General features: G+C 37.9%; 3 protein-coding genes across 6 annotated transcripts; 2 read left to right on the top strand and 1 right to left on the bottom strand.

The window, feature by feature from the left end:
* Window positions 1-14,219: 14,219 nt before the first annotated feature.
* LOC149623148 (ATP-binding cassette sub-family G member 1-like) lies at window positions 14,220-18,755 on the top strand. Of its 2 annotated transcripts, none has more exons than XM_089853254.1 (13): window positions 14,220-14,433; window positions 14,516-14,648; window positions 14,712-14,971; window positions 15,027-15,144; window positions 15,211-15,400; window positions 15,463-15,608; window positions 15,668-15,791; window positions 15,845-15,959; window positions 16,029-16,213; window positions 16,289-16,660; window positions 16,725-16,880; window positions 16,943-17,106; window positions 17,180-18,755. In XM_089853254.1, exons 3-13 carry the CDS (start codon window positions 14,746-14,748, stop codon window positions 17,361-17,363), a joined length of 1,980 nt encoding a protein of 659 aa, XP_089709380.1. In that variant the 5' UTR covers window positions 14,220-14,433; window positions 14,516-14,648; window positions 14,712-14,745; the 3' UTR covers window positions 17,364-18,755. The 2 variants fall into 2 exon arrangements, with proteins under 2 accessions (XP_089709380.1, XP_089709379.1); XM_089853253.1 differs by having other exon boundaries at window positions 14,705-14,971.
* On the bottom strand, window positions 18,709-20,373 carry LOC149623147 (uncharacterized). Its single transcript, XM_089853257.1, has 4 exons — window positions 19,831-20,373; window positions 19,207-19,763; window positions 18,962-19,141; window positions 18,709-18,903 (listed from the first exon to the last, which is right to left on the bottom strand). Exons 2-4 carry the CDS (start codon window positions 19,749-19,751, stop codon window positions 18,780-18,782), a joined length of 849 nt encoding a protein of 282 aa, XP_089709383.1. The 5' UTR covers window positions 19,752-19,763; window positions 19,831-20,373; the 3' UTR covers window positions 18,709-18,779.
* Window positions 20,374-20,384: 11 nt separating this feature from the next.
* Window positions 20,385-21,695, top strand: LOC149623146 (prenylated Rab acceptor protein 1). Of its 3 annotated transcripts, none has more exons than XM_089853259.1 (5): window positions 20,385-20,551; window positions 20,719-20,878; window positions 20,943-21,152; window positions 21,216-21,415; window positions 21,476-21,695. In XM_089853259.1, exons 2-5 carry the CDS (start codon window positions 20,772-20,774, stop codon window positions 21,571-21,573), a joined length of 615 nt encoding a protein of 204 aa, XP_089709385.1. In that variant the 5' UTR covers window positions 20,385-20,551; window positions 20,719-20,771; the 3' UTR covers window positions 21,574-21,695. The 3 variants fall into 3 exon arrangements, with proteins under 3 accessions (XP_089709385.1, XP_089709384.1, XP_089709386.1); XM_089853258.1 differs by having other exon boundaries at window positions 20,649-20,878; XM_089853260.1 differs by lacking the exon at window positions 20,385-20,551 and having other exon boundaries at window positions 20,567-20,878.
* Window positions 21,696-23,830: the final 2,135 nt, after the last annotated feature.

Below are 23,830 nucleotides of genomic sequence, written 5' to 3'. Positions count from 1 at the left end.
CTCATAAGTAGTAGACGCGTACTAAGAAAGGTTTTTCCAATCCGCCGCCATCTTAAAAAATGGCGCCCAGAAATGTAAAAATTCAGACGGGTTGAATGGTCTTTTGGGTTCTATTTGTTGCCATCTTTTTAAATGGCGGCCAAAAAAGTTAAAAAGCCTTCTTTACGGAATAATGTCCGCGTGAAAAGTAATAAAAATGACCCAACTGGCTGACGGGCAAAGCCGAGTGCCTTCGCTCCTAGGGTGCTACAAAAATATTAGTCATCAGTAAAATCTACCCGTTCTTTATATCATTTGATGGAAGTTCTTTTTACACGCGAGTCACGCCGCGGGTAAAAGCTAGTATCTTATATAAACCTTTGTGAAGAGTGATGTAATTAATTTCTAGTGTTCTTGATATACCGGAATTGTAGAAATCATAACTTGCCTAGATTTATATAGTGATTTCTGAAATTTATTTTCGAATGACTTTGGTGTACAAAAACTCTAATCCGGTGGAATACCAGTTTTCCTGTCCCTTGTAGACGTCACTTTATAAGATCCGTGACTTGCCTCAGGTTTTGTTGTTCGCGCGTAGGGTATGGTCGGAAAGATTAGTGGCCTATATCTGACGTCACTGCATGGTGATAAGCTATAGCAGATTTGTGTCAATCATGTCAAAATCGGTTCGTAAGTAAGAAAGTTGGGGTAAATGACGTCATTTCTAGGTCAAGCTGCTCAGCCAATTAGAAATTTCCCTCGCGTATTTCTGAACGGATTTTCACAAACCCTACTTTGTGACATTTTGAAGTTCATATTATTAAGTGTATCGCGGTAAATGACGTCATTGAAAGGTCAAGTTTGCTTAGTCAGTTAGAACAATCTTCCAAGTTCAACTTTCGTCTTTCACCTATTTTGGAAAGTTTTTAAAAAAATGGCGGTACATGACATCATTGCAGGTCAAGGCGCTTAGCCAATAATATTGTTGGTTATTTGTGAACCGATTTCCACCCGCTTGGTCATATCTAAATGTTCCATTGACAAAAAAAATCACAAAATACTAGGCGTACTTCATCATTTAAAACCTTAAAATAGAGCTAACCACTATGGTTTCCGTTCATAATATAATAATCCAAATACCTAATTTGCATAAGTAGAGTTTTCAACGGATGAGGTTAACCTTTTATGTCGATATTTTGAAAGAAAGCGAACCTCAGGCTCGACGTTCTAGAATAATTATTGAGATAATGGAATTATGGATTATTTTTTTTGAGCTGCAAATAGGCTTAGTGGAGTGGTCGCAATCCGCGTTTGGTGGGTGGTAGAACCCTTTGGTTACCGAATAAATGCCCCTGCAACACCTGGCCACCGGAAAATTTCCCGCCTGTTTCACCCCATCTCGTGAGTCCTCGCTGGCGCTCTGTCTGCCTGCTTCCGTTCTCTCTTTCTCTCTCCACGTTGCCATGGTAACCAAAGAAACGATCTTTTCCTTTCCTTACTTAGGCCTAATTCCCTCGCGAGCCAATCCAACTCGATGATAAACGCTATACCATAAGTAATATAACAATAATAAATATGAACTTTTAATGAAATACGTTCATTTAGGTGTGCTGTTTACGAGGAAAACGTGATTACTATTAACCAAAACTTGATAAAATATATAATTTTTTAATTTTTTTTGCAATTAAAAGTTTAAAACTAGCTTTTTTAGAAGCAATGAACAACTGGAAGGTGAGGGTAGAGCCAAGGAGAAAACAATATGGTTTTAGAGTTGCCTGGAACTTGCAAATGTTTCCGTTTGTGGCGTAAAACCCAAAGTCCTGCCTGACTGATAATCAACGCCCAGCCCAAAGCGCTTGCCCTAGAAGGCTGAAAATTTGCAGGAACGTAACTCATAATTAGTAGACGCGTACTAAGAAAGATTTTTTAAATCCGCCGCCATCTTAATAAATGGCGTCCAGAAATGTAAAAAATCTTCTCTATGCAACAAAGTCCGCGCGTTTCAACTGATTTCGCAAATATTTAGTACACTGGTTTCCGTTAACCTATAGACGGGCTGAATGGTCTTTTGGTTTCGATTTGTTGCCATCTTTTTAGATGGCGGCCAGAAACTTAAAATCCCTTCTTTATGGAATAATGTCCGCGTGAAAAGTAATAGAAAATGTATCCCGACGGGCTGACGGGCAACGCCGAGTGCTTTCGCTCCTAGGGTGCTACAAAAATATTAGTCATCAGTAAAATCTACCCATTCTTTATAACATTTTGATGGAAGTTCTTATTACACGCGAGCGACGCCGCGGTTAACAGCTAGTAATAGAGAGTTTAAGCATCCCCTAAACGCGTACGTGTAGCTACCTTCCACAGTGCATTAGACCAATGCATTGTCAAAGGTGGCTACACGTACGCGTATAGGGGGTGCTTAAACTCTCTAATATTACAGGCGTCAAACGTTAATTTCTTAAGAAATTCAGAGAAATCGGGTAATTTTGTAAGGGTTGCTTCAACTTAAAAAATAAAAACCACTTTGAGGTGTTTTTTGCACCTGGAAATATCTAGGGAAAAAAATATGTATCAAGCCAGGTTACATCAATTTTGCAAAAGTTATAATATTTTCGATTCACCCTGGCTTTGAAAGTTCCCACGAACTCATTAGACCGTATGTAAAAATTGGCGGCAGACACGAGTGAATCTTTGACTTCAAACTGCAAATCGTGAACGCGTTAAATAAACAATACGTGGGATAAAAAAAAACCATCATTATTGTTTCTGCCCCATTGAGGTTCAGGGCCATTTAGTCGCTAATTAGTGTATAACGATTCACGAGGGCAATTATAGATAAAGACCGTTTAATTTATAAACAAATTCGCCAGACTTCGATCAAAATGTAAGATCAACCATTCGGAACTTCGCGATGGATAGATGATACGTCAAATAAATTTCACACAAATTCTAGTTCGCCATCGTTCGCTTAAATACTGTATTTATACTATTATAGGTAGGACTTACATCAACACTATAGCGGCAAAGGGACCCGGCGTCGCTGACTTTCATGTTACTTTTCTGGTGGCCATTTTAAAAGATGGACCCGTGACGACGACCACTGGGTGTTTTACAATTGCGAGCGCGAGGACTGGAAAATTGGGTGGCCAGTTATAGGTCAGGTAACTCAGGTAAGGTTTTTTTTCATGAAATTTCTATTCACCCAATTCACTAGGCCTATGCGAGTCCAGTTTTTGGGGTTCGAGTCGAGTCTCGAGTCCTTAAAAAAAGCTCTTAAAGAATCTCGAGTCCTCGAGCATTTTAATTAGTACTGAGTCCTCGAGTCCTTAAAAGAGCTTCAAAACTAGGTTTCAAGTCCAGTGTCGAGTCTTGATAAATTATATCAGGGATAGATTTAATTTTAGAAGTAGGAATGGAGAACAGAGTAATGTGGGCGCGCGTCAAAGTCTCGGACCCCCTTCCACGGGACGGGGTGGGGGTATGAAAGGAGAGGCGGGTCATAGCGACAGAGGTAAAAAGGAATTACGTATTTTTCGCCGTCCCCGTCAGCAACGTCATCCAAACGTAGTTTAAGTGAGCCAATAAGATAATTTAAAATTTTCGTTACGTATTGGAGGGAGGGCTCTATACCGGGCTATGAGTCGGACCTCCAATAGTGAGGATTTTCGAGGACTTGAAATAATTGTCAAGTCTTAAAATTTTGATTTTCAAGTCTAGAGTCGAGCACTTGACTCGAGCAAGACTCGAGACTCGATAGAGTACTCGCCTATCATCGAGTACTCGTACAGTCCTACCATTAACGCACCGTCGGTTTCATTTCCATCCAATTTTAAATTCTCCCTATTGTCTTTCACCTAGTCGTTGTCACCCAAATGTCTTTCACCTAGTCGTTGTCACCCAAATGTCTTTCACCTAGTCGTTGTCACCCAAATGTCTTTCACCTAGTCGTTGTCACCCAAATGCCTTTCACCTAGTCGTTGTCACCCAAATGCCTTTCACCTAGTCGTTGTCACCCAAATGCCTTTCACCTAGTCGTTGTCACCCAAATGCCTTTCACCTAGTCGTTGTCACCCAAATGCCTTTCACCTAGTCGTTGTCACCCAAATGCCTTTCACCTAGTCGTTGTCACCCAAATGCCTTTCACCTAGTCGTTGTCACCCAAATGCCTTTCACCTAGTCGTTGTCACCCAAATGCCTTTCACCTAGTCGTTGTCACCCAAATGTCTTTCACCTAGTCGTTGTCACCCAAATGTCTTTCACCCAGTTATCGTAAACCCAAACTAAACACCATCCGAAGAGGGGGAAAAACCTTATTCCAAGTTAGGTATAAATGCGTTTAGAGCGTTAGCGGTGTCCCATTAACTCGTCGCGTGTCCGGGTCACCCCTGGCATATTTTTAACGATGCAGGAAGTCTTTTTTTTCCCCTAAAACCAACCCATCTTTGATAACTTCCGCCGGAAGTTGTCTAAGAGGGTGCATTCGGGGAGATTCCACCTTGTCGTATAATTAAACCGTGGTTATATTCGACAAGGTTTTTTTGACCCCGCGCGCCGAATTTATACTTCGCCTTCAATTGATTTTGATATAAATATGGGGAGGAATACATTATTTTCCATTAGACTATTTTAGAATAAGAGCTGGGATGCTTTACGCCGCAGACATTTCATTAATTGAAACTGCCTTAATGATACGGGACGAATGTAAGCTAAATAATGTTTTAACGAAATAGTCTAACTTAATATAATCATCAAATATGGATGGATGGTGTTTATTAATTTATAAGGTTGTTATCTACTTAACGATGAATCTATGAATTTTAAATTGGTTTTAAGTGAAAATTAGGGGACCCGGATATAATATAGCCAAAAAATATATATATGAAGGTATAGTCTTTGTTAAGGATTAATATATAAAAAAGGTATTTTTATATATGTTAAGGATTAATATATAAAAAAGGTATTTTTTTATTTAAGAGAATTACATCCGGGTTTTTTTTTTGTTATTTGTCCAGATTAATTTGCGATGAATTTTAAAATTGATTTTAAGTAAATATTCAGGGATAATTTAGCGCATGGTCTTGTTAGAGAGTTGAAGTATTTTCAAGTTTAATTTGCGACGAATTTTAATTGGCTTGTTGTCGTTTTAACTACATTTAAGTGTTACCAATAAGTGGTATCTAGTTTATTAGGGAGAAGGTATAAATTCTTCACATTTCCAGCTTTATCTCCAGTCCAAACGTAGGTCTGGAGTTAATCCCCGCCGCCTCTAAATTACAACCAGCATCTCATTGGTTCTTGAAAACTCACAATGACGAAAATTACGTATTGTCCGACTGAGGAGAGGCGAAATAGCCCGGCCTCTTTTTACGTCCCCCCCCTGGTATTTTGAAAGGGGGACTGGGACTATGGCGCGCGAATACTTGGGCATCTTATACCTTCTCCCTAATAAACTAGATATCACTTCTTGGTGTTACCAGGGATAGATTTAATGTTAGAAGTAGGGACGGAGAACGGTCAGTATTTACTCCAGTCCGACTCATAGCCCAGTATAGAGCCCCTCCCTCCAACACGTAACGAAGAGTTTAAATTACCTTATTGGCTCACTTAAACTACGCTTTGATGACATTGCTGACGGGGACGGCGAAAAATACGTAATTCCTTTTTACCTCTGTCGCTGTGACCCGCCTCTTCTTTCATTCCCCTCCGTCCCGTGGAAGGGGGTCCGTGACTTTGACGCGGGCTCACATTACTCTGTTATCCATTCCTACTTCTAAAATTAAATCTATCCCTGGTTTTACCAAAATTCTATTTGTTAGAGAAAACAAAATTAAATTAATATTTAATAAAAAGGTAGGCCTAGAAACTGAAAATTAGGAAGCTACCTTCTTAACAGTAAACATTTCAACTCCCATTACATTATTCTGGTAGCAAGTGTAAAAGCTTAGGCAATTTCGAATTAATTTAACTGTTAGCAGAAGTGAGATGAGACTAGAAGTGAAGGGCTTTAGCATTGATAGTAGATCCTGGCACTAGTGAACAAATTTGAGGATTTTATGCCACCGCTTCCATCGCGCCTACACTACTGAGAAAAAAATTGGTCGAGTTCCAAAAACATTTCCTACGCCCTTCCCCTCAACCTAAAGCCGCGGAACACGGACGCCTGTGCTTGAATCTAGTTCGGCTGTCTACCACCACGAGCGTCTCACGTTTTGGAGGGAAAATTGAGAAACCGCTACTAGAGGGCCAACCGCTCTTGTGTTATCAAGAATATTCACCTTCGCCAAGTGAAGAATTTGGTTAGCTCAGTGCTTCTGGTCTCATCTCACTTCTGCTGTTAGGTATGATAAGGTGTTGATGATGATTTAATATCAATCAAAGGTCAGGGTTCATACAAACTTGGAAATGTCAGGGAAATAAATTGTTCACTTAAAATTTAGGGAAATTTATAATTTTTTTAGTAAAATTCAGGGAAATCAGGGAAAATTTTGAGGCTTGATTAAGTTTTCCCTGAAGGGGTGTTTCAACTATAAAAAATAACCAATCATGTAGTTATTACTTGAAAGAACCACAACAGCAGTTACTATGTGACCTTGCACCTTGATACATCAGGGAAATATATGGGAAAGAACCTGGAAATTTCAGGGAAATCATTAGATATCCAAAAGTTGTATGAACCCGGAAGGTCACGGAAAGGGAAGTCAAACGATGACTTATTATTGGGGCAAATTACTCAATAGGATCCCCACCCCCCCAATTGAATTATTCCACCCTCTCCCTTTCCAGCGTCGTCGTGTCGTGTCGTGTCGAAGGTCACTTTGACCTCTTGACCCCTGAAAAATAAATGAAGGCTTCTCTGACCGACTTTGGTCAGAGCTCCAAATTGTCAGTTATAAAGAAGAGAAATAAAAAAATGTTGACAGCTCATAGAGAACTCTAGATGGTATATACGTCTGAGTTGGAGGACTCCAAGGAGCCAGCCAAGCTCTAGGAATTGGACGCCCCGTTGCTATGGCAACCACCATTTTCCGTTCGTTGCCTTTTAAACAATGGCGAGACGGAATGGGTGAACGAGAAGGCTCGTTTTTTGGTTTCAACAACCTCTTCCTTATAGCTAGATACCGCGCCCTCTTTTTTTTCCTTCAAAACTGGCGTCCAGACGTCCTGTACCTTCGCCTTCCCGTCTATAGGATAGGGTTAGTGCAGACTAATTGGGAACGCGCCGCTCAAATTCCTATAAATCCTATATTTTTAATCTATTCATCCATAATTAAATAAAATATCCTATATTTTTGACAAAGTATAATTTTCAAATATATAGTTGTTCTTGTTTAGTAGTGAATACCCCTATATAGTTTTTTAATCGATCCTATTCCCCTATACATAAATAAAATTACTATAAAATGCAAAATATTTATTTTTGATTAGAGAAGTCTAATGGCGAATTCCACTGGGTCCTCCCGGAGCGCTCCCATGGAGCAATAAACATGGGAGGAGTAGTTGCCGGATCGTTAAAGACTGTTTTTCCGTAATTGGGGTCTCTCATTTTTATTGCTCCATGGGAGCGCTCCGGGAGGACCCAGTGGAATTCGCCATAATTGTTGTTTAGTAGGAAAATAATCTGTGTAACCCAACGCCTATTGGACTACCACTCATGCAGCTCCCGCCTCTCCTCTGTCCACCCCGTGTCTAGTTCAATGAGTTTTTTCTCAAATTTCCTTAATTTCGAAAGCGGAATAGATTTTTTACCTATTTTTATTTAAATATATAAATTTTAGTCCTATATTACTCTATATAACCTAATTATTTATCCTATATTATTCTATATAACCTAATTATTTATCCTATATTATTCTATATAACCTAATTATTTATCCTATGTTATTCTATATAACCTAATTATTTATGCTATGTTATCCTATATAACCTAATTATTTATCCTATATTATTCTATATAACCTAATTATTTATTCTATATTATTCTATATAACCTAATTATTTATCCTATACTATTCTATATATCCTAATTATTTATCCTATTTTATTCTATATAACCTAATTATTTATCCTATATTATTCTATATAACCTAATTATTTATTCTATATTATACTATATGACGTAATTATTTATTCTATATAACCTAATTATTTATCCTATATTATACTATATGACGTAATTATTTATTCTATATAACCTAATTATTTATCCTATATCACCTAATTATTTATCCTATATCATTCTATTTAACCTAATTATTTATCCTATATTATTTTATTTAACCTAATTATTTATCCTATATTATTCTATTTAACCTAATTATTTATTCTATATTATTGTATATAACGTAATTATTTATCCGATATTATTCTATATAACCTACTTATTTATTCTATATTATTGTATATAACGTAATTATTTATCCGATATTATTCTATATAACCTACTTATTTATCCGATATTTTTCTGCATTACGTAATTATTTATCCTATATTATTCTAACCTAATTATTTATCCCGTAGATTTCTCTAAAACAAAATAAAATACGCAAATTTTCCTATAAAAAACTCATTGCGTTTTAAATGTAAGTTTGATTTATTTTCTTAATAGCGTTTTAACTTAAAATTTTTACGAATACACGAAATAACCGTTTAATAAATACGATTAAGAATGAATACTTCTTAAGATCAATTAAAGCTGATTAAAATAAGCGTCTTATAAGGAGGCACCTAGCCATCCATTTATTTCTCCTTGACCGTTAAAAAAGCATATCTATACGTTTACGCAGGCGCGGAGCATGTCCCTTTCCCAGGCTTGATCCCTCACCTTCCCGCCTCTTAGTATCCCTTCCTCATCCTAGGGAGGCGCGAGAGCGAGCCCGTAGACCGACGGCAAAAGATGGAGAAAGAAAATGGGCCTCTGCATCGTCAGCCAGTTAACAAGTGTTACCATGGTAACCGACGTAGAGATAGGGGGATGGAGATCCGGGGATGAAATGACGTATCTTAGGTCCTTTTCCCGAAGCCACCGCCACCGCTCGCTCACGTGACGATGCGCCTCGTGCTAGTGCAAAACCCCCGCCAAAATTATCGGACGCGTCCCGAGCACGAGATTATGTCGAGAAGTTCTTCGCCAGTACACCAAATTTTGAACTTTAACCTTTCTACTTAACAAAATGCCTGGACGTTCTTATTACAATTTGTTCGTTTCATAGGGGATAAGATGGCAACGTGACCCTCTTAGTATTCATGGTTTGTCCAGTTAGTTTAGGTTTGACTCAGCTTTGGTTAGGTTAGGTTGTTTAGTAGAAATATCAGTTAAGTGTGGACTTAATAACAAAAGAGCTCAAGGAAATTTTCATTGGTAAAATCATAAGTGTATTATGTAGGGTCCCTTACATAATAGACTTATGGTAAAATGAATAGACATGGCCTAGTTGTTTTGGAAATTGGGTATATATGAACTCCGTTAACCGTTGCCCGACCCGACTAGCTGAAGTTCTGTTTGTCGCCAATTAATAAATATTGACGTTTATTATCTCTTAGGAAACGCGGATATTCAACAGGTAAATATATATTTCAAGATGGAACTCAATATTCCGACGAATGTCGACCACATACTGTCTAATTTGCTTAATACATTTTTATAATTATGGATCTACCGGCGATTTGCCTTTGATGTACGCGTAGCTAGTTGCGGTAAAAGCCCCGCCTGTCCCAGGGAAGTCTGTAATAGGTATATAAATCAAATTAAGTTAATGCCTCGGTAATATGCCATATTTTTATATGTATTTAAAGAGATTGTGACCCCATTGTCTGGTACTGTCCTCCTCCCACTCTCGCCCCCCCCCGGCACCCCTTTCATAGAATTCCTAGAGAATTGACCTACAAGTCGGCCACCAATGGCTAAGGAGACGCCTCGGACGCCGCTCGACTCTGCGCTGCCGTATTGCAGAGCGCCCCAGAAATCTCTCTCCATGCAGTCTCTGGATCTTCCTATTCCCGGGGTTAGCCCCGAATCATGGACCTTGTTAGTCTAAAGAGGACTAGCGAGAAATTTCTTTTGTGGCACGAGCTAAGCTTATGCAGTGAGTTTAGATTAGTCATGGTCGATATCGTAAATTAACCGACGCCGATATTGTAGTTTTACTGGAACTGAAGCCGACAACCATTGAAACCGATATCATATCAGTTTGTGCCCATCACTAGTTTAGATATTCAATTGCCTGGGCTAACCCCAAATCATGGGCTTAGTAGTGGCTAAAGAGGACCAGCCAAGAAGAAATTTAGAGTGACCTTGATACACCAGATAATAATACAGACCCTAATTGTTTTTTACGCCCCCACCTTGATATACCAGAATCGAAATCTTAATATATCTAGCTGCTCGTGTCGCTCAGTTTTCCCATCCCCTATCGGATTTATAAGATCCATGCAGAAATTCCATATGAAATTCCTAACATCAGTTTCCGGGTTCAATTCCGATAACTCTACTTAATCCTATTCAGCCATTTATGGCTTCGTGGAAACTTGAATTTTTCGAATTTAGCTGTAAATATAAATATCAATCCTTAAGGGTAGTATTCAAATTTATCCGGAACAACTTCGGTACTTGTGAGTTAGGCCTAAACCATTTTCCAAAGTTACAAGTTCGCCAAGGCTTATTGGTGTATCAAATCGCAGATTTTTCTTATAGGTTTACCCTAGACCAAGGCTTAGCGGGGTGTAAAAGTGGCTTTAAACTTAGAGTAAACTGACTTTGTATCTCACGCGCAGCCTCTTCCAAATCCCATCCTCTCTTGACCCCTACCAGCTTCTCGGAAAAGACCCAATGGCTATGGTGGCTTCAAACTGGCATCCCAATACGAAACTACATCAATCTCGAGACTAAATTTTATTGGAAGGCGAGTTAATACGTGTAGAACAGTGGGATTGAGTCGAATAATTGCGTAGGATGCGTTGGGAGAAAAAGGAAGCTCAAGATGAAGCGGCTTGGGGAAAGCTAAGCTCTAGTTTCGCGCCCTAGCGGCGGATAAAAAGTGAAGTACTTTTCTTATCATGGACTTTGTAATGATAAAGAGGATCAGAAAGGAAGTAGATTTTTGGGGCCCATGCTAGGGGAAGGCGACTGATTTGCGTCCCACCAAGGATTTAGAATGACCCACCATCCCCTATAGGATTCGTAAGATCCATGCCATTATATATATATATTTCTACAAGAGGTTTCAGTTAGAGAGGATAGGTAATTCTCATCCTTGCTGATATTGATTTTAACTTCCGTTCCGTCTCTCGCTGCGCGCCGTTTCTCTCTCGTTACTTCTAGACTAGTAGTTATATCCTCTTAGCAGGGAGAACAGAGATATGATGGAGTTGAAATAATAATGGGCGACCTGTGGCAATGAGTGATGAGTCTCCCAGTGTGTGCCTCGCGCACGCCCCATACCCTTCGGTTGGCGATTGTTAAGTGCTGCCGCGTAGCGCCATTGTATGAGAACTAGCTGCTTCTTTTTAAGACACAGGGGCATCCCATTGAGTTCAGAACATATATCCTTCTAGAGTTCTATTTGGATATCGGGTTTTCGCGCTCGCGCGACCATCGTTTTTGAAATTATGGGACGGACGGACAACTTTATCATTAGGTGGTGGCGCCATCTATTTCAGTTAAAAACACATATTTGTTACTATGGCGTCTGCTATAATTTCTCAATATAGATAGGAAATGTTTAGAAACCGCTATGATAATGGAAGTAAATTGCTAGATTCGAGTAAAAACAGAGAAGGAACTGCATTAACCGATAGTATATGTATTTTTGAGCTTTCGTGATAGTCAACTTGACAAAAATGATCACCGCAAATGTCTTTTTTTGGAGTCCATTCAATTCCATTAATGGCCTGACACCATTGTTTTGGTAATTCCGAATTTTTTGTAGGGAATCTTAATGGTACAGTTCAAAAAGGGTTGAACTATCTGAATATTTATTAATTTTCTATACGTAAACACTTATGTCACAAAACATATTTATTTCTACCAGTGTTGACACACTTTTCTACTGAGCATTTTCGACCCATTTTAAAATTTAATACATTTTCACATTATGTGTTACTTTAATAACTAATAACATATAATTCCCAAGTAAAAACACGCATTTAATAAGAAATTGATCAATATTATATTTACTAAATATCAAATTTTATTTATTAGGCTCCACTTACTGTTTTTCAATTACCTAACTTTCATATTTCGCGCTTTACTTCTTCCTAAGCCTAATTTTCAAACTCAAGCTGCGGCGATTTTGCGGGGCGCTTTCCCGCAAAATCGTGGGAAATTCTTTTAAGCTTCTCATGTAAGGCGACAGATGGCGCTAACGACTAATGATAAAGTAATGAAATTCGACGAATCGAGTACGCGAGGAGGAAATTCAACAAAAACTCTAGAAATAAATATATTAGAACTCAATGGGGCATCCTCCACGTTTCCATACCGTACGAGTACAACCCTACCGAAACGCTGAGGATGCTGGGAGGACTCGTTGCCGTAGGTGGGGGGTAAGGACTGCAACGTTATAGCCTTAGGTATGGAGGTTTCTGCTCCATCCCTCTCTCCTTCAAGCTCTTAGCTTCTTGGAAAAACGTCTAGGACAAGGCTTAACGTCTACGGGGAAATTTGACTACATTAACGTGCGGTGGGGGAGCATCTAATAGAATTAACTTTACTAACAATCAAACACATTAACGAAACTTACCCAAAATATCATGTCTGATTTGTTTTCAAAATCTTTGTGGATTAAATTATAATATTTTCGCCACTTTTTCTTGGTTAAATTGTTAATAGACATTACACAATGTTGATGTTGAGAGCCTACAATATACAGTACGTAGATCGCGAATTCGCGACCTTTTGGTTTAGGCGCGAAATGAATATGACTCGCATTGCTGGGAAGCCAACCTCTTTTATAAGAGCTGGTATCGTGTCTCGATGAGGTCAGTTGGTTCAATGGGGAAATACACTGACCGTCATCTCGGTACAAAGGGAGCGTGACTGGATTGGGATAGGGGAAACTTCAATGATGACGTCATTTTTTGCGCTCTCATGACACACTCTGTATCATTAAAATTGTTTTTGGGGTTTAACAGAAAAGATATTCCTTTTCTTGTTGTTGGGTTTTGACGAGAGATAGGTAGATAGATAGAAGAGGCAAACAGAATCTACATGTGCGGTGCTGAAACTAAGGGATTTGGGAGTAGGTTTTACAGGGTTGAAATTGTACATTGCAAAATTGGGGATCTCGAAAATGTGTCTATAATTTTCTACTATGTAAGTTCATTGTGCCTTCCAATTTTATTTACAACCTTCTGAATTTTCTACAATTTGAGGAGGGAAAATTGCTCAGGAAATCTTACTTTAAACTCATATTGAAGAAGTCAGGAAATTTTGCAAACCAGCGTAAGATATGGAACTTACGGAGTACCCGCCCACATATCAAAGTTTCATTCGGCACTGGGATAAATATTCTCCTAGTTGCTTCTATATTTTTCTATTGACTTTGGAAGAAAAGGTTATATTCTTTGAGCGATACTAGTTCCTAACGGATTTTAATTTAAAGGAGCTTCTAAGCCTCTCAAATACTATAGCGTAAAAATGATCGTTGCTTTTAAATTATTTTTAAAGCGACTCATTTCAAATAATAGTTCCTTTATGATGAAAGGGTTAATATTATCACCTGTCCTGTTATTTGAGGCGCGCTAAAAAGATACCATTGCTAGATTCGTGGGCGCGAATTAAAACCGTTGTGAAAGGAAGCCGAAAAATCCATCCCAAATGAAAGGAATTTTTAAGGAAGGAGGGGGTTTTATAAGATCCAGGAGGTTCTGTTCCTGGTAGACGGTGCCTTCGAGGAAAGGTTCACTGACCTCTCTCCCGCCAAAATCTATCGCAGACATGTTAGCCTTTCTTTTTTGGCGGAAAAGTAAAAAAATGCGGGAACCGAGGAACTGCTACGATATTCCGGAAATTTTCCTTATTTAATTGAGATGAAAGTAATGAATGATTTGAAAGGAAACATTGTCGATTGGTTTTACGTTTAAATTAAACATTTAACGTTAAAATTTAATATATGTGCCTTGGGGACATGTTTTTATCTAAATTACAGACTATTAAGAAGATTTTAGGATTATTTATTTGGATAAACTTAAAATATTAATAACATATTTTTTATTCATTCAAAATTATTTCTTCATCGTAGCCGCCGTTAGGTTCTACGGGCGTATTATGAGTAATGACAAGTTGAGATTACGAAACATTTGATAGTTGAGGATGTGAACGGTTGAACTAATGGCACCCGGGGTCTAGTTCACGCGCACCGGTTGACCCGAAAAGAAAACATACAATAATACAATACATAGCGAGATAAAATGCCAAAAACTCGAATTCTGAAAATGGGGAAGATAGAGGGAAAGTAAGTTTTATCATAATGTTTCGGTAAGATACTCTTCAAAATAGTGTTGGAGTAATGAACTTTTTTATTCATATTCTTGTTGGCAGGGGAATCAAAAATTTACTCATTAGAGAGGGTGCTTTTTTATAGTTGTTAACGCACTAATGCGTTTTCAACTTGCAACTGGCAGAGCCTGAGGCGCGGAGTAGATGAAAAGTGGGAAAAATTGGCATTAAACGAGTAATAATAGTAATAACGAAGGACAAATAGCATTATAATTGCCAAAGTAAATGTAGAAATTAGACAGATACCTGAGAAAAATTTTGAGGAGTTAAAAATGGCCCAGATTCTCAGCATTCAAAGCCATTTGAACGCTATGTCTGACTTACAATCGGATATTTTAAATAACCAAAATGGTTACGTTGGTGGTGCGCAAGATGTAGTATTACCAATGGATTTTAAAAGCAACGGAAGCGTTTCGTCAACACCTTCGATACAGAGAACTGCCGTGGATATTGAATGGAAGAATATATCGTACTCCGTTTCATTGGGAAGAAAGAAAGGTATATTTCATTATGTTGTTATAAGTTTATGTTTTTATATGTTTTATCTACAAAGGGATGAAGCCAATCCTTAAAGAATTATCGGGGAAAGTTTTTTGTGGAGAATTGACGGCCATTATGGGACCATCAGGGGCCGGAAAATCAACTCTATTGAATATACTCACGGGATATATGTAAGCTTCAACATTTTGATCTTATTCACGTGAAATTGGGTAACCCGTTGTTTGTTTAATAATTAGACATCGTAATATTGAGGGCAAAGTTTACACAAACGGAGCTGAAAGAGATTTGAGAGTATTCAAGAAACTTTCTTGCTACATAATGCAAGAGGATCATCTTCTATCCACCCTGACCGTTAGAGATCATTTATGGGTTGCGATCAATTTAAAAATGCCCCAATCGACAAGCGGGGCTTACAAAAAACAAATTGTAATTTATTTTTTATTTTTCGATCCTTTCGTACGTTTAATTTAAGGTTAAATCTAAAAAAGGTGGAGAAATCCATTGAATCTTTGGGGTTATCAGAATGCAAAGATACCAGAGCCTCGAATTTATCTGGGGGGCAAAAGAAACGGCTCTGCATTGCGCAAGAAATAGTCAACAACCCTCCAATAGTATTCTTAGACGAACCTACAAGGTAAAGATGGCTCCTTAACCCTAGAAAATGAATCTAAAATTCTTTCCATGACTTTATAGCGGTCTAGATAGTTCATCGTGTCTTCAATGTATCAACTTATTAAAATCATTGGCTCAGGAAGGACGCACAATTGTTTGTACCATTCATCAACCTAGCGCTAGAATTTTGGAAACATTTGACAAAGTATGTCCACCAAGCTTGAAGACACTTGGAAAACCAACTAATTTATTTTATAGATTTACATGGTAGCAAATGGAAGATGTATTTTTCGTGGACCCGTTTCAAGACTGCTACCTTTTTTATCCTCACAAGGCTTAGAATGTCCTCAATATCACAATCCTGCCGATTTTGGTATGACAAAATAGGCGCCATTTTAAGCCTAATCACGAAACCGCTTAAATTTGGATGTTTCTCATTCAGTGACTGAAATAGCGTGCGGAGAGTATGGAGATGGTTGCGTTGATAGGTTAACGGTAGCTACCGAAGCTTTATTACCAGTAAACGGTATTTACGCCCAGAGTGACAAAGAAAGTCAAGTAGCTAATTCCGTGGATGAGGATAAAACGGATGATACGTCGTGTACAACTTCTTTGCTGAAAGAAAGGGCGAGTTAGATGAAGAAAATGATCCTAGAACGCCGCGGCTGATCATAATGAACGTTCTACGATTACTCGTTTCAGGATATCATTCTGCGTAAAGATCACAGGGGTTACCAAACATCCTCCCTGAATCAATTCATCGTCTTAATCAAGAGAGTTTTCTTGATTATCTCCCGAGATATGATGTTAACTCATTTACGTTTCCTCTCAACCGTTTCCGTCGCTGTCCTTTTGGGATTACTGTACAATAAGATCGGGAATGACGCCTTGAAAGTTCATAGCAACGTTTCGTTCATCTTCTTCTCGCTTCTGTTTGTTTTCTTTTGCGCCTCGATGCCAACTTTGTTAACGTTCCCTATTGAAGCCAACGTCTTTACGAGAGAACAGATGAATGGCTGGTACAGCGTTCGAATGTATTACTTAGCAAAAACATTAGCGGATTTACCATTCCAGGTACTTAATTAACCAAGGACTCGTCGTTAATTGTTTTTTTAACATTGTTTATAAACGGTTTTAGCTGTTATTTCCAACCATTTATTGCTCGATTGTTTACTGGATGACGGCCCAACCTGTCGAAGCGTTCCGTTTTATTTTATTTGTCCTGATGATGATGATGGTGTCTTTTGTTGGACAATCATTCGCTGTCTTTATCGGAGCCGCTATTGACGTTCAAGTAACTTATTTTTTCGCGCGTTATTTTAACTAGAATTTTAAATTAATTAACTTTGTATATAGAATGCCGTGTATCTTGGACCACTTTTAAATCTACCGATGTTTATTTTCTGCGGCTTTTTTATCCCCGTTCGTGATATGCCGTCTTATCTTCAATGGCTGACTTACGTTTCGTACTTTCGCTACGCCTTTGAAGGTACAATGTTAATCATTTACGGATACGAAAGGTATAAAGAACGCGGCTCACGGTGACGTTACTGTTTTTGATCGCCTAACTCGGAGCTTTATCAATTGTTTTAGAGAAGAATTGTACTGCGATCCGGAAGATCTTTGCATTTTCCAACACCCGGCTGCTTTCTTGGAAGAACTAAGCATCAACGATCTATCGTTAACAACGTGTTTCTTCGTTTTGGGGTTTTTCCTTCTCGTCTTTCGCGTTTTGGGATATTTAGTCTTGGAGTACAAGGTTCGTTTTAGAAAGTAAACCCAATTTAATTACTTACGAGAGTAATTAACAAAAAATTCAAAAGTTAATAATCCTTTGGAAAAAATTTTATCACTATTTAAAACTATGAAAAATGTTTTATTGAAATTTGAACGTACGTTGCAATTTTTGCAACAAAAGAAAAAAAATTGCAATTGGTCAATAATCACGTATTAATCTCGCAATTGATGATCAATTTTCGCACGTAATTACGTAAACGCTTTTAGCAGCTTTATTTTATAGGAAAGTAATTATATACCAAATATTTTTAATTATGTAAATTTTAGATAGCCTTTTTTTTTAATACAAAGGTCTTTATTACTTTGAGGAAGTTTGAGCTACCTGTAACTATGTGATATTTTAGAAAGTTCCTTAGGGTTGTTGTTACGTTTTAAAAGCTTTAATTTAATTACTGATTAATTCTTGTTGATGCTTATGATTAATTTGAATTATCAAAAGCTAGCTTTATAATTGAAAAAAAAAAAAAAAAAAAAAAAAGGTTCTAGTTAATTATTTATGAGCTTCTGTAGGTGCTGCAAACCTTGATCTGGACAAGTAACCGTATTCTTTTAACACTAGTCATGACTCTCACGAGTGCTCCTCGCGATTTATTATAGATTTTTAAGCCTGTTGCCGGTGATCGACTCGCGAGTTTTTAAACCGAGCACTCGGGACTCGCGAGTTTTTAAGCCGAGCACTCGGGACTCGCGAGTTTTTAAGCCGAGCACTCGGGACTCGTGAGTTTTTAAGCCGAGCACTCGGGACTCGTGAGTTTTTAAGCCGAGCACTCGGGACTCGCGAGTTTTTAAGCCGAGCACTCGGGACTCGCGAGTTTTTAAGCCGAGCACTCGGGACTCGCGAGTTTTTAAGCCGAGCACTCGGGACTCGCGAGTTTTTAAGCCGAGCACTCGGGACTCGCGAGTTTTTAAGCTTAGAGTAATTAAGCCTAATACTCACTAGTGTTTAGAAAAAATTTCTATTTACGATTTAACTGTTTTTACGGATAGTTAATATAGAACTATTTAAGCCGGTTATTAAAGCCCATGATTCAGACTATAGAGTACTCAACTCGGTACTCGTCCAGACCAAGGCAAACCATTTAAGTATATAACCAAATGTAATTCGATCTTAAACTATACGTCACGATAATTTAAGCACTAGCTAGTATCTCATCTCGTGAATTTTCATTTGCAAGCTCAATTTGTCTTCTAAGCAAGTTTCACGCAGAATTTTTCATTTAGTTTCCGCTACCTCATTTTACTTTACACACCAATTTAATCTTATATTTAGTCATTCCAACAATGTAAAGGAATGAAAGAAACAGCAAAAATGTGTGACGCAAGAATGTTTATCACTTAAAACTTTATTCAAAATAAAATATTTACATAATAATTTTCGGTGGATGTTGTTTTACGACTAGGTTGGCAGTTGTTTCTCGTGACGAAACATGAAAAATCGTACGGTGTTTAATAGTAGTAAGTAAATGGAGTATAGACCAATTAGAATGAAGTACGCTGCGCTGGTAAAGCTTAAACTCGCGCTGCAATTAATTAAGAAAATTAATGAGGCGGATTTTGGCGCGCGCTTAGATAACTTACTGAATATCGCGATACGCGTCTGAACAATTGTAAGGTACCAAGAAATAATTTCCGAAGAGATATTTAGGATAGCAAACTGTCGTCAACGTTAGGTTTGCCGCGTAGAAACACGCCAAACTCAGGAAAATTAGAAAATAGGAGAAATATTTGAAGTTTTTTCTGATTATGCAAATGTTCAACCTAAATGAACGATAAAAAGTGTTTTCTATTTGCGTGAGAAGCTGTTAGTCTAAAACAATTTTTACCAGGAACAGACATAATAGTGATGAGAGTAGTTATGAGTACAGTTAGCGCAGTTCCACTTTGTACTGGTGTTCAGCGCTTCTTTTTTAATAATTTTATAATTTGTTTGGGCAATGTACTTGGCTTGAAAGACGTAATAACAAGAACAGGCGATTAACGCGGTCAATAAGGCGTTTTCGTAGAACAATATTTCAAGGTAACCAACAGTTTCAAGCTGAAAGATGCAGAGTTGAGTGAAAAACGAGGAACATGTCCATCCTTTTAAAAAGACTTTTATAGTGCTTGATGATTTGATGACTGATGAGGAATTAATCGCCATTAGAATGACGGGTATGATGAACCCTGTTACGACCCCCAATGTGTAATTTTGGGAGGCGATAAAGAGGATTAGCGGAACAGAGATCCAACTAAGCGCTAGGATTAAATCGTGGTTTTTCATTGTTGAATCTTGATAATTCTTTGATATTGATTGACGTCTTGGTGTTGGGGATTCCCAAAGTTTGGGAGAAGGAAAATCCATTAGTTTCACTCCATTTTCTTTCTCCATGGTAACGGAACGCTAACAAAGTATTAAGCGTTTGTTTTTTATTATTTTTATTGAACAGTATATACACCATTGACCTCACCCCATCATATTTGTTTATCGAGTGTCTGTGTCTATACTCTTGTCTGTTAGACTGTTTGAAAGTGTGATTGACGAGTGCTTTGAAATCACACCCTCGGGCCTCGACACTACCAAAGGTAAATAGAAATAACAAAAAGTGTTGCTGTAACGTTGGTGGTGTGCGAGTTCCGTTGTCTCTAAGCCGAATAGCCGATAAAAAAAAATATACTGGATGAATAGTAATCTATGATTACGAAGAACCGTACATAATCAAACGACCCGAACGCTTCAGAAGCAGTCTGGGAAATAAGGATATTTTTTAAACTAGTCCTTGGGACCATTGACCCCCTAGTGTCCTAAATAATAAACTGGTTTCCAGAATGGTCCCAGCCTTTGTTCTCCAATAGATTTGCAATTAATAAACTGGTCCGAAGGACCAGTAAACCCCACTTCTTGAATTAAAAAACTAGTCTAAGCAATTAATAAACTGGTTTTGGACCAGAGGAAGTGTGCTATTTCCCTGACTGTTCAGAAGCCGAACGTTTTTCTACGCAGGAAAGAAAAAGGGGAAGAGATGTGATGGTACTGGCTGGAACTACCGGGCTAGACTTTCGCCTTCACTTTCTGTTATATTTATATTTGTCTTTGCTAGTTGCTACTACCATAGCCAACTCAATCACGCCGTTAATTACAAGCAGAATCCACGTCACGTTATCAGCTGGAGAAATATTTTGTGATGAATTGTGAGTTTTAATTTGTGTATATTAGTATATTTAGGCCTAATTTTTGAATATTTACATATAAAGGACCAATTTTTTCATAATATTTTCATATTTATAGTTTTATCAATGTGAAATTCTGAATTAGAGAAAGTTTGAAATTGTTCCTAAGCCTTGGTCTTTCATAATAGTAACTAAAGTGGAAACAGTGCCTGCAAATTTAATTGGATATTGCTAATAATTAATGGATTCGAAGCCTGAAATAAAGACAGAGGCGAGCAATGTAGGTATTGATTTATCTGGGGAACTAACGACCTTACCCGAGGATCAAACTAGTCCCGCTAAAAAGAGGTAAACCTCAATTGTCTTAACATAGTACATTCTTGATTACTCTGATATATATCTATTATTGTAGCATAATGGCGCTAGCTCTTACCAACCCCGCAGCTAAAGCGTGGATCCAACACAGACGTCAAAATATTCGACCCTGGTTGACATTCTTTGACACAAAAAAATTCAGGGTACCAGTATCATTTGCTCATTGCACAAAACGAGTTATGAGAAACGTTGAACACTTTCAAAGCAATTATTTATTCGTTTTCCTCGGTCTTCTAGTCTATTGCATGTAAGTACAAGTTTTCAAGTTGTTTTTGATTTTATTTCATCTAATCAGTTAAAATCATTTCAGATTGACTTCTCCTCTATTAATTATCGCAATATTTGCATCATTGGGTGCTTGTTACATAATGAAACTAAAGAATGATCAAGGAAAACTGAAAGTTTTCGGATACAATTTTAGTCTGGGACAACAGTATGCTCTTGTAGCACTCGTATCGTTTCCGTTGTTTTATATATCTGGAGCTGGATCTGTCGTTTTTTGGGTCTTAGGTATGTAAAAACAACGGATCATCAGTTTACAGATATTTTAATGTTATATAATATTTCCAGGAGTCTCTTTCTTTGTAATAATGCTACACGCCACGCTTCACGCTTCCGAACCTAGCGCCGAAGAAGACTTTTTCGAGTTGCAAATGGAACCTGTTTAATTTAGTTTGCCTTTCAGTTTGTTTACATTGACTGTTTTAATGTATACCAAAATTTGCATCACCGTTTGGTGTGAAAAAATTTCATGTATATAGTGTGAATTAAATATAATATAACTTATTGATTTCCTTGATTATGATTTGTTGAATCATAAGAGGATGTACAGTGGAGGAGTGGATATTTAGCCATAGACCTTTTTGATGTAAAAAAGGGGTTGATACATTTCAGTCTCTGGTCACTCTCCATGCTTGAACATCATTCCATCTTGACCCTGTAAACCCCCCCCCCCCCCTTCCGGCAAGGAGGATGGGAAAGCTAAGGGAAATGGGCGCCCTCCATTTTTCCAAGTATTCCTCACCTATTTTCTAGAGTCCCACTGGACCTGAGCTGTTTGACCACAGTTAGCGCACCTCAGATTTCACATCTCCTCTTGATCACCCTTGCCTACTTACCACCCACTTGATCAAGCTGCAGGTTCATTTATAGCCCACTCGATCCACGCAATGCTCACAGACGCAATCTGCATTATCTGCTGTGTTTAAACATAAGTGTTCGTTTATGTGTGTAGTAGCATAGCCTCCTGGATCACGCGACTCGCGGACGCAGGCTGCTCGCGCTATAGAAGCCTGTCCAAAGAATTATTTTCCTATGTTAAAGCGTGTATCGGGGCGGAGCCTCCGAAATGAACTAGGCCCATGCATGTCAATTTTATGTGGGGAAATATCCAGTTTGTTAAGGAAAATATTTTCACCATATATGTGTACGAGATGGCGCTCACATTACCGTTGTGACAGGGGTCTTCCTTAAATTATCGTTGATATTTTAGGGGTCAGTCATAAAATTTTATGATTGAGAAAAGTTTCATCCTAAAATTAACGTAAATGTTTTTGGATCTCTTCACTTTTTAGTGAATCATATGGTTAGAATAGATTGTATGAAACCATGATTCTTTAAATAAAATTAGATTTTAAATTATTTCAATTAAAATAATTCAGTAAGAGTAATAAAACCGTATACTTACAATCCGCGACCTTGGCCCAAATACTTGAGCTGTCGACAGGGTCACGGGGTTGAACTTTGTTTATTTTACGGTAATATAAGCGCCCCCAAGCGGGAAAACACGGCGAACTAAATTAGTTAAAAAAATATTCTCGCTTCGCCACACGCATGGGCCTAGTTCATTTCGGAGGCTCCGATCGGGGATTTTCGCTCGAAAAATCAAGCATTTTAAGCCGAAAATCAAAGCTTTTAACATGGCCGTCTATGGGGGAACCACGTTTTTTGGCCCTAGTTTGGCAAATACGGGCTCAAATCTCTTGAAATTTTAATGAGTTGTGTAAAATTAGGTTTTTAACTTTTGTGCGAAGTTTCAATAGATTATACCTTGCCTAAATCAACTTTGCACAGAAATCGAAAATCTTATTTTAAACACCACATTAAAATTTCAGAAGATTTGAGCCAGTATTTGCCAAATTAGGGCCAAAAAACGGGGTTCCTTCCAAGTATTGGGGTCGGATACTTCTGAACTTGTATCATTGGGGTCGGATACTTCTGAACTTGTATCATTGGGGTCGGATACTTCTGAACTTGTATCTTTAGGGTCGGATACTTCTGAACTTGTATCTTTGGAGTCGGATACTTCTGAACTTGTATCTTTAGGGTCGGATACTTCACCAGACTTCATTAAAATGAAAAGTGGTGAATTTAATTCTTAAAATAACCATTAATAATCTCTAAATTTTTTAAAACTAAATGGAAAGAAAGGTATAGCGGGCGCCGGCGCCTTTTTTGTGGGGCGGGATACTTCTTAATTTTTATCTGTGGGGTCGGACACTTCTGAATTCGTATTTTTGGGGTCTTTCAGTTTATTATCGTTTTATTTATGTGCTAATTAAATAGATAACGATATGGCTAATATTAAGGCCCAGCCCTTGGGCCATCTTGTTTCTACTATATAATCGATTTTAATTTAAGCTCTGTCATCGTCGAGAAAAAGTGCTATTTGACTTTTATTTTTACAATTTTTTCAACGGGTGAACTTTGGTTTTTTTAATGTTTGTACCATCAGATGAAAATAAACTCGATTTCAAACTCATTTTAACAGTGAAAATCTTTTATCCACGTTCCGCCATTTATATATACCGATTTGTTACCGTCATCAAAAATAACTTCATTTTGACCGTTGTTTTAACAGTCAAGAATGGCTACTGCGGTAAGGCCGTTAATTATGTATCGGAACACATTCATATATTCTCAAAC

Source organism: Phalangium opilio, unplaced genomic scaffold, assembly GCF_054372755.1.
Source record: "Phalangium opilio isolate 3A_F unplaced genomic scaffold, DU_Popi_V2 ptg000113l_1, whole genome shotgun sequence".
NCBI classification, from domain to species: domain Eukaryota; kingdom Metazoa; phylum Arthropoda; class Arachnida; order Opiliones; family Phalangiidae; genus Phalangium; species Phalangium opilio.
The sequence above is the reverse complement of the archived record's forward strand: the minus strand, read 5'-3'. Positions and strand labels throughout refer to the sequence as shown.

Bases quoted from the DNA above. Each gene is read 5' to 3' on its own strand.
- LOC149623148 (XM_089853254.1), top strand. From the start codon at position 14,746: ATGGCCCAGATTCTCAGCATTCAAAGCCATTTGAACGCTATGTCTGAC. The intron at 15,609-15,667 runs GTAAAGATGGCT...ATGACTTTATAG, and splicing joins TTCTTAGACGAACCTACAAG to CGGTCTAGATAGTTCATCGT. The intron at 17,107-17,179 runs GTATAAAGAACG...CAATTGTTTTAG, and splicing joins ATCATTTACGGATACGAAAG to AGAAGAATTGTACTGCGATC.
- LOC149623147 (XM_089853257.1), bottom strand. From the start codon at position 19,751: ATGGAGAAAGAAAATGGAGTGAAACTAATGGATTTTCCTTCTCCCAAA. The intron at 19,142-19,206 runs GTAAAAATTGTT...TCGTTCATTTAG, and splicing joins CACTATTATGTCTGTTCCTG to GTTGAACATTTGCATAATCA. The intron at 18,904-18,961 runs GTAAGTTATCTA...AATTAATTGCAG, and splicing joins GACGCGTATCGCGATATTCA to CGCGAGTTTAAGCTTTACCA.
- LOC149623146 (XM_089853259.1), top strand. From the start codon at position 20,772: ATGGATTCGAAGCCTGAAATAAAGACAGAGGCGAGCAATGTAGGTATT. The intron at 20,879-20,942 runs GTAAACCTCAAT...CTATTATTGTAG, and splicing joins ACTAGTCCCGCTAAAAAGAG to CATAATGGCGCTAGCTCTTA. The intron at 21,153-21,215 runs GTAAGTACAAGT...AAATCATTTCAG, and splicing joins GGTCTTCTAGTCTATTGCAT to ATTGACTTCTCCTCTATTAA.